This window comes from Penaeus chinensis, chromosome 9 (genome assembly GCF_019202785.1).
Source record: "Penaeus chinensis breed Huanghai No. 1 chromosome 9, ASM1920278v2, whole genome shotgun sequence".
Taxonomy (NCBI): domain Eukaryota; kingdom Metazoa; phylum Arthropoda; class Malacostraca; order Decapoda; family Penaeidae; genus Penaeus; species Penaeus chinensis.
The window spans coordinates 32,092,827-32,102,826 of NC_061827.1; the positions used below are offsets into that span (position 1 = coordinate 32,092,827).

General features: G+C 33.8%; 1 protein-coding gene across 3 annotated transcripts in view; it reads left to right on the forward strand.

Moving 5' to 3' along the window:
• The window catches only part of LOC125029165 (E3 ubiquitin-protein ligase SMURF1-like), a 90,346-nt gene extending 81,376 nt beyond the window's left edge, over nucleotides 1–8,970 (forward strand). The window contains exons 7-15 of one of the 3 annotated variants that reach the window (XM_047619009.1): nucleotides 1–523; nucleotides 1,352–1,524; nucleotides 2,199–2,448; nucleotides 2,574–3,405; nucleotides 4,633–4,811; nucleotides 4,962–5,127; nucleotides 5,281–5,436; nucleotides 5,649–5,847; nucleotides 6,140–8,970. The exon at nucleotides 1–523 is cut by the window's left edge and continues 248 nt beyond it. In XM_047619009.1, the coding sequence (XP_047474965.1) occupies nucleotides 1–523; nucleotides 1,352–1,524; nucleotides 2,199–2,448; nucleotides 2,574–3,405; nucleotides 4,633–4,811; nucleotides 4,962–5,127; nucleotides 5,281–5,436; nucleotides 5,649–5,847; nucleotides 6,140–6,264 (2,603 nt within the window). In that variant the 3' untranslated portion in view covers nucleotides 6,265–8,970. The remainder of the gene's footprint in view (nucleotides 524–1,351; nucleotides 1,525–2,198; nucleotides 2,449–2,573; nucleotides 3,406–4,632; nucleotides 4,812–4,961; nucleotides 5,128–5,280; nucleotides 5,437–5,648; nucleotides 5,848–6,139) is intronic. The other 2 variants (XM_047619010.1, XM_047619011.1) reach the window with 2 other exon arrangements.
• The last annotated feature ends 1,030 nt before the right edge of the window (nucleotides 8,971–10,000 follow it).

Genomic DNA, 10,000 nt, shown 5'->3' on the forward strand with positions numbered 1-10,000 from the left:
CCAGCTGTTCCAGAGGTACTAGTCAACCTTGTGTGTCTAATGGTACTCACAGATGTGGCAGAGTATCTAGTCAGATACACACATCCTCATCCTCTGCTTCTCCTAGTTGTGGTAGAGTACCTGTTCAGGCCTGCTCCTCATCTGCTTCTTCACCCCCTCCCAATTGCACTGTAGGTTCTAATGAGGTTTATGGTCCTTATTTTTCCAATCCAACCACTGTACCCTCGGCTCCTCCTTCTTACTCAATGGACTGTCATGAGGTTTGTCCTCCCTACTCTGCCTTCGATTCTCCTTGCACTGGACCCTCTTCATCTTCCTGGTATGAACCAGCACCGACCTCACGACACAGTGCCGCGTGTTGCAGGCCGGCTGACACCAGTGGCGTTGCTTCTCCGAGTAGACACTCCACTTCTTCCACAACAATTGCAAGTACGACTACGTCACCAGCAGGAGGAAATATTGTGCTCAGTAATCCCAATACTACTTCTTCTGATGTGCCACAAGAGGGAACACCAGTCAGAAGGTAATGAATTAAGATATTTTAATGCAATAAACTTTTTGTAATAAACCAGTAAATGTAACAAAGATTGTTGGAAATAGGTTTCTAATTGTTTGTAATTGTTACAGAAACTGTTTACTAATTTCAGTGGATTCTTGCATAATATCTCAAATTTGACATATTTCAATTTTTCATTTAGGGAAATGTTGTTTGAGAATGTAATGAAACTTGATAGGTTTATATTACTATACTTCATTATTTGGGGCACATTTTTCAGTCTTAATTGGCATATAAAAAGTAATTTATGTGATATATGTATGAAAAGTATCAGGCATTCATGAAATGAATTGGAAAACAAGAATTTATCAATGTGCAGGCTAATGCCCATCACCAAATCTCAATCAAACCATATTTGATGTATAGCAGTGCTCCTTTTTGAAATTTTCTTTTCTTTTTAATACCACTATGGGTCTTTCATAGTTGTTCATATGATGGGAAAAATGAGTTAGGAGATATTCCAACTGATATCTAAAAGTAAAGTTCAGTGAAAAAAGTATATTGGGAATCATTTATGGTGTTTGTTATATCTTAGGATTTGTAGGGTATTTTTTCAATGCATATACCCTTCCCCCCCTTTAGGATGGTCTCTTTGAATTCTGTTTAAAATATATTTCTCTTAAATATATTGCATATATCAAGTAATGAGATGTCTTGCTGAAATTCTGAAATTCCTTTTAATGAAAGATAACTTACTTCCTGCCTCTCAAAGATGAGATGCATTTTTTATTGATATATTAAAAACATAAACAAAATTCTGAATTGTGCTTCATCATAATTTTATCTGAAATGCAGAGATCCTAGAGAACACAGAAGGAGCAGGGCTGAAAGTGTAGAGCGTGTAAGCCAAAGAGATACAGGAGAATCTCGACGGAACCCAGATTCAGTTAGAAGACGATCTGCTCGCCACCGTAACTACCTCTCACGTAACCAGCTTCATCAGCCGCTTGATCTTCCTGATGGGTTTGGTAGGTTCCTATATCCAGTTTTTTAAATGGTCTCATAATTCACATTTACTTTGAATAATGGTTAGAATTTGATGAGCTTCATCAGTTTAGAAAGGTAAAATTTATTTCTGCAAATTAAAAGCTTCATATGACAAGCACCTTGCTGTGAATCAACCTAATAATCATAATTTGGACCATCCATGTTGGAATATATATTTCTACATTTATTTAAGCATATTCCATGAACATAGATAAGATAACTCATTAATTCTATACATTAACATTTTTGGATAGAATAAAAGTATTACTTATTTTGTAGACTAATAGTAGAACTAGTTAACTTTGTTTCAAAAGACAGTTATATTCTCTTAATGTTAGGGATTGAAAAACGGTGAATGAATTTAATGATATATTAATTTTGATATAGTGTAACTTCCATTCCTACTGAAGAGAAGGTGAGATTAAGTATTTTTTGCATTATTCATGAATGTGACAGTTTGGGGCAGTTTTGGTTCTGGATTTAAAAGGGAGGTTGCTTGCATCTCTACAAATGTTATGGTTATAAATGTAACCACAGTGTTAACACTATGAAAACAATTTATAGGGGCCTTCTGTACCAAGATCCCTTTTCCTGTTACTACTAAATTTATGGCTTATTATTCGATGTTTTTGATTTGCTTGTATATTTTCCACAGAAATGAGAACAACACAGCAAGGTCAGGTGTACTACTACAACATTCACACTGGTACTTCCACATGGCATGATCCAAGAGTACCCCGAGATTTAGGAGATATAAATATTGATGAGCTGGAGCCACTCCCGAGAGGATGGGAACTCAGACATACTCCAAGTGGCAGGCCATATTTCTTAGACCACAGCAATCGTACGACACAGTTCACCGATCCCAGGCTTTCTAACAGTCATATTCTCAATAATATACTCAGGTGAGTAGTGATGTAATGAAATGATTTTGTATGAAAAAATGCAGTACTTGGTTCGTATTAAAAAAAAATAAATAAAAAAATAATTTTCTGCTTTCTAACATCTTTTTTCCATTTCCCTTTTCCAGGAATCGCAGTGAAGGGAGCAATCGATCTAGTATAATTGAAAGTGGAAGTGGCAGTGACCCCAGAATTAGTTCACAGACTGAGAGTCCTCCAGTCTCTTCCACTAGTGTCTCAAATAATAGAAGTAATAGTTCCTCTAACAGTAGAAGAAATAGCTCATCCAGAAGTAGAGGGCCCTCTCCTGAAGCCAACTCAGCAATGGACGCTATTTCAAGTGCTTTGCCTAGTACTGAAGAACACAATAATTCACTTATCAATGGTACTCAAGTTTCAACAAGTGTTGTGCCTACAAGTGTTAGTAATACTAGTAATATAAGCAGTGAAGGAAGTGGTTTAAGCAGTAGTTTAAATAGTAGTATGAACACTACTGTCAATACCAGTAACACTAGTAACCCTGTGGTGTTGCAGAACAACAGCACAAACTTACAAATAAGTAGTAACAATAATACTCCTGGATCTAAGGATCCAGCTGTGATAGACCTAGAAGGTGATTGTCTCCCAAAATATAAGCGAGATTTAGTGGCAAAGATGAAGGTGTTAAGGGCAGAACTACAGTGCCTCCAGCCACAGAGTGGACACTGTCGTTTGGACATACCACGTGGTGAAATCTTTGAGGAATCTTATAGACAAATCATGAAGATGCGGCCAAAAGATTTACGAAAAAGATTAATGGTTAAGTTCAAAGGTGAAGAAGGACTTGATTATGGTGGAGTTGCTCGAGAATGGTTGTACCTGTTGTCCCATGAAATGCTCAATCCATACTATGGACTTTTCCAGTATTCCAGGGATGACATTTACACACTTCAGATCAATGCAGACTCAAGTGTGAATCCAGTGAGTATTGTTATATTATGTGCAAGCATTATATTTTTAGCTGTCTTTAAAATCTTTAACAATGTGTTTCTGTTTGTGGTTTAGATAAGAGAAAGGACATTTTTAATTTTATAAAATGTTATAAAAATTGTAGTGTAGGATTGCATACATTTTATTGGTTATACGAACCTAGAAAGGCATGTCTACATTCATGGTCCACTATGTTCTGGTTTATTAATTTTGTTTACACAGATAGCTTCTGAAGCCCTTAATTACCAAGGAGTCTCTTACTAGCCCTACCTGTTTACCGCATTCATTGAATTAATTGGGAGAAAGACTTTTTTATTATTATTGTTATATTTGGTAATGTTCTAATGATGATAATGGTAATAATAACATTAGTATCAGTAGTAATGATATCTGAAATAACACTTTTTTCCCATCTATATTCAAGAAAGGTAATAAAATAATAATTTAAACCCAAGCCACCATACCATACCTGAGTTTAATTTATGAATTGTTTTTATACATAGATGTGTCTAGAAGTATTAAGTCACCAAAGAGCCAGTTACAAGTATTGCCTTGACTCACCTTTTCCTTGATTTTCAAAAATATTTTCTGGTTAGCAATTTCAAGAACACTATAGTAATTATAAAGTCTATAATAAAAATAACAAAAATGATACTGATAGCATTAGTAATGCTATCTGTATAATCATTTTTATTGCAAACTCAAGGAAAGGTGAAATCAGGTGAGGTCACACGTTCTACTAATTGACTCTTTTGTGGCTAAGCACTTGCAGAGCCATCTAGGTGTAGAGGCATTTCACAAAACAGTACTACAGTGAACTTAATATTTTTCTAGGGCCTTTGGGTTAAGGTAATGTAGGCCTAGTAAATAACTCCTTGGTGATTAAGTGCTTGTGAAACCATCATTTGCAAAAAAAAAAAAAAAAAAAAATATTTTAAACAAAAGCACAGTGGACGTCAGATGGCTAATATGAAAATTATATTGTTTGGTACTCTTTATTTAATGTCCAAAGAGATGATTATGCCATTCAATTCTGGGTTAGTAAACTGCTAAAATATTATTTTGTTATTACTTTTGTTTGGATTGCATTCAGTTTAATTACCAGAGAATTAGTTGAAAATATATCTTGTCTTTTAAATACTTAATGGAAACCTAATTGATTTTATTATTATTATTATGATAGCATTATAATTTCAGCTGTTTTCTTTTTTATTTTAGGAGCATCTGTCCTATTTCCATTTTGTGGGTCGAGTGATAGGAATGGCAGTTTTCCATGGACACTACATAGATGGTGGGTTCTCCATGCCATTCTACAAGATGTTGCTCAACAAACTCATAGTTTTGGATGATATAGAAGCTGTTGATCCAGAACTTCATCGTTCGCTCAACTGGATGCTGTAAGTACATTGGAAATGGATTTATTGTCTTTTATTTTGTATTGGTCTAATTTCTGAGATTATTTTAATGTGTAAAGTTGAGGAGGTTTCTTTATTACAACTTATTTTATAGAGGTAAGATGTATTTAATTCACTTTATTTTTCTTTCAGGGAGAATGACATTACAGATGTCATTGATACCACATTCACTGTTGAACATGACTCATTTGGGGTCATTCAGATGAGGGAACTCAAGCCTGGAGGCAGTAATGTTGCAGTTACTGAAGATAATAAAAAAGAATATGTCAGGCTCTATGTTACTTACCGTTTTATGCAGGTAAGTTGTTGTAGAGTACAGGTTTATGCATTTTTTTTCCTGTTTATTATGTACTCACAAAGATGATTCTTATAGTCTATGGTAGTATGATATAAGATGCATTCTGATTGATCATTTTATGAATAACATCTAATTTTCTTACTTTGATTCCAGGGTATTGAGCAGCAATTTGCAGCTTTGCAGAAGGGCTTCACAGAAGTCGTACCACAACATCTACTGAAGCCATTTGATGAAAGGGAATTAGAACTGATAATTGGTGGATTAGGCAAGATTGATATTGATGATTGGAAGGCCAATACAAGGTTAAAGGTAAGAACTCATTGTGTATGTTTAAAGAATAGATATTGAAACCAAAATCTCTAATCTTTGTAGCTGGTTCTGGAGGAGGATCAAATATTAGTATCATATGTAGTAATTCAAACCAATAAACAAATAGGCAAGCTGATGTAAATGTTTCCATGTTTTTTTTTCATTTTGTTTTGCTTTGTTTTATATTTTACCAAAATCTGTTGTCTTTATAGCACTGCACACCCGAAACACCGGTAGTCGGCTGGTTCTGGCAAATTGTCGACTCGTATTCAGAGGAAATGAGAGCAAGACTTCTTCAGTTCGTGACAGGATCATCTCGTGTTCCTCTGCAAGGGTTCAAGGCCCTTCAAGGTTCCACTGGCGCTGCAGGACCTAGGCTCTTCACCATTCATCAGATTGAAGCTCCAACAGGTAAGTCTTCTATATATATTGTCTCTGTCTGTGTCTCTGTCTGTCTATGTCTACCTGTGTGTTTGTCTATCTCTGTCTGCTTCTCTCTGTCTGGTGGGGGGGGCAGATACATGCTAATCTGCACTTATAGGTCTGTAAGCAGGTATGTATGTATGTGTTTAATAGGTTAATATATAAATTTCATGTTAATATAAACATATTTGGCAACTTTTTTTTTATTGTTCTGTTAACGAAGTGATATAAATTTTTTATTACTTATGTAGTTGACTACACCCTTTTCTTTAATTTGCAGAGAACCTGCCCAAAGCTCACACTTGCTTCAACCGCATAGACATACCTCCATATGAGTCGCACAGCAAGATGTTTGAGAAACTGACCCAAGCTGTGGAGGAAACCTGTGGCTTTGCAGTAGAATAAATAGAAAATAATGAAGAAAACCTTTATATGATATCATATATTACAGAATGTGTATGAAAAAGTGTTTAGAAAAATACAAAAGGAGAAAACAGACAAAAAAAAGATGTGTATCATGGAACTAAGATTTGTGTTTGAAGTAAAATGTAATTATTGATAATTATTATATTTATAAAATAAACATGTGATAATTGTAATGTATTCGTAGGAAGTGATCACCATACTAATTTATGAAAATGCTGAAACCAAAAAAGATGAGACTTTTGGAAATTCTGTAATTTGAATGCTCGAGTATATTGTGCAATTTGTAAAAAAAATATATTTGTTACTATTTGACAGTATATTTACAGAGACAGTGCTGGGTTTTATGTACAGATCTTTGTGTTCATAAATACTGTTGATGGTTTGCATAGTTTTGAAGATTTTTCTAAGTGTAAACTGTACAAACAAAAGTGTCATGGTATGTTAATGAAGAATTTGAAATACTTTATATGCTCTGTATGCTAAGGAGAAGTAGCAAAAGCCAGAGAGTGCTTTTGTTAACTTGTCCATTGTCAATCAGTGTAAGAGCAGATCTCGGGTGTCTTCCACCTCTTGAGTGGTGACTTCAAATTCCAGCCAAGAATTGTTAATGTTCTTAACTATGGGGAACATTCAGCTTTTAGTCATATATCAATAAACTGTGATAGCAGAACAGTTCCATCTTCCAAGGCAGTGACAGATAGCACTTGCAAACAAAATACATACATACATACATTCACACTCACTAACATATTTTGAGAAACACATGGTTAATGCTGTTGTATATAAATGTTTACCAAATGTACATGTTCATGTACACAGATATGCTGCATATACTTTTTTGCTTACTATTTTATCATGCATACATTTATAGTTTATATGGAGGTATGCATGTGCTCTTTTTTGACAGATGGATTGGTGAAATATTTGCAATTGGCCTTCAGTGTAATTATTATGCTTCTCAGTACCTTATTTATTGACACTATATGTGTACATTAAAATACTCTTCTGCAGTTCAAGTTGCTTGTGTGAAATGGCAGGGTCAATGGGTCATATATATATGCATAATTTACTCACAAATTTTCTGTAAGATAGTTATCTTCTGTTGTGTATTTCATATACATTAATTCTACACGTCTGTAAATTGTTCTCATTAAAAATTATATGCAGACAGATTTCTGACAGGTAAATTAAGACTCAAACCAATATTTTCTCCCTTATTTTCATTACGAAAGTGTTACTGCATTTAATATACAAAGAACATTAAAACCTTGATCTGCTTAGCTATGATTTCACATGCCAATGTAATATTGAATCTCACTAGGTCATTGCAATCTGGTGCCTCATCGTAATTTAGCATCTGTCATTTGGCTACACGCAGCATTTACAGTAGTCAATATATGAGAATATTGAGTTATACTATTAAAAGAATAAATCATCTGTATTATAATTGTTTTGCTATTGCCATTTTAATTAGGTAAGTTGTAAAAGGTGTGCTGTGCAAAAGTTTTCATAGAGGTCATTTTTTGTAGATATTTCATCACATTATCATGATTGACATGTGCTGAAGCTGCCATTTGATAGATAATATAACTGGATGTTTCAAGAATTCACATTTATCAATAAAAATATCTATATCTATACTCAAGTAATTGTTCCACACCACTACAGACATTCCTTGATCATTCTTAATTTGTTGTGATGAAATTTATTGTTGCTGATTCATTCCTGAGAAGCTTATTATTAATTTATTTATAAATGTATAGCGAGTGCTGTTTGTAATTCTTAGATTATGGTTGAATAAAAGTAAACACAAACTCAGAAAATATCCCCTTGTGCCCAAATATATTTACTCCCATGTTTACCAGAAACTTAAAACATATTTTTGTAACCTGTTTGTCACTGATATACTGTAACCTAATAATCACATTGGAAATTATGGTTTGCCTGTTTCAGCTGTGTTTAGAATCAGACAGTTTAGCTCGACAAATTATAGGCATATATTTTGAACCATCTGAAGATGGTGTAAGAACATGCAATTTCTTTGCCTGTATAACAATTCAGCCACAGGTTAGTAATTTTGTAATTTTAGAGCTGAAGTCAATCAAAATGACCCATTTTATATTTTCCCAGGCATGTGTAAGTGTTTTCCTATACAGAACACCCACATTGATTACATATGGAATAATCATGTGCTAGAAAATAACTGTTATAACCAAGCTTTGTGATCATGAAGAAAACGAAATTTCCATTTAAGACATAATTATAATGTAAATGAAGATTGCTTTATACAACAGAAGTGTAAAGAAACATTATAAAGCACAAATAAGAATTTACATATCCTCTAACTTCTCAGGACATCAGCGTTTCTGTTTGTATACCTTAAAGATGCCTTTATTTTATTGCAACCCTCTTCCTCCTTTCATAATGTGATTTTCATGACCCCATGCAGTACATGAAGTAACCCTGTGTAGTGTACATTATCATGCAGGAACATCATATTGATTTGTTTAAGAGACATCCATTTAGGTTTTATGTGTGACTAGTATTTTGTTGTGCACTTCTATGATACAGCAAAAAAGGAGATATCCATGATATTCAGGATAATAGGTGTGGCAGGCAGCCAGTCATGTAATTAGTTGTGCTATTAAGAGAATATTTAGGATTTGTAATAAATTTGTAAATGATTTTATGTTTGATTTATACCTCCTGAATCAGGAACCATGAATGCCTTAAAGTGAGGATAATCATTCTTTAGAACTCATCTATACTTGTATGGCAATGAGACCATAGTAACAAATAAAAAAAAAACAGAACATACAACCTGTCCAATTTTTGGAAAGCAAATGAAAGCAGTTAAATCTAATTTCCAGTATTTATTTCTTTGTTCCTCATTCAGTGCTGCAACACTAATTCATTTTACAAAGCACAGATGTTGAATGATTACCATTTAAAGGCAAAAATAGTTCACAAGTATCTAAAATAGATTAGATTTTATGTGCATTTCCAAGTATGAAAATTTCATTTTAAATTTTGTCAGCCATTATTTATTGTGCATGCAACACAAAAGATTACTTTTGATAGTATTACAACCATTAGCCAGTTAACCCATATATGTTTTTAAGTACATAAGAAAAAATAAATCATGCCTATTCAAAATACTGGTACAATACATCATTCACTGGAACAGTAATTGCAGATAGAAAAGTAGAGGACAATTTTTTTCAGAACTGAAAATATTACTGCTGTGTTATAAATTTACTTGTTCAAAGAGGGCGTCTGTCACCTCCCAAAAGATACCTAAATATATAGAAAAAAGCTGTCATCCATCTGATAACGTGGGGCATGTCTACACAAGGTTTTCATTACTTAACCAAATTCATTAAAAAGAAAGAAGACTAGTATTTGGAAATATCTAAAGACCATATACTTGACTTTTTTAATATGTAAGTAGCACATCCTGGCATATGGCAAAGAAAAGTTTAAAGTTGCTGAGAAACTATGATATTCTGAACTGGCCAGTACACTCGTGTCTTAGTCCAGAGTGAAATTGCTTGAGTGGCTCATCTACATAGGGGGAAAGGGGTGGCAGCTTCCTCCCAATTTTTTAGTTCTTGCAAATGAAACTGTAAAATATAAACTGCCATCATGTTGAAAAGCTATTCAAATCAGCAAATACAACAATTGATTAATAGCATTATCTTAAAGAAATGAATTT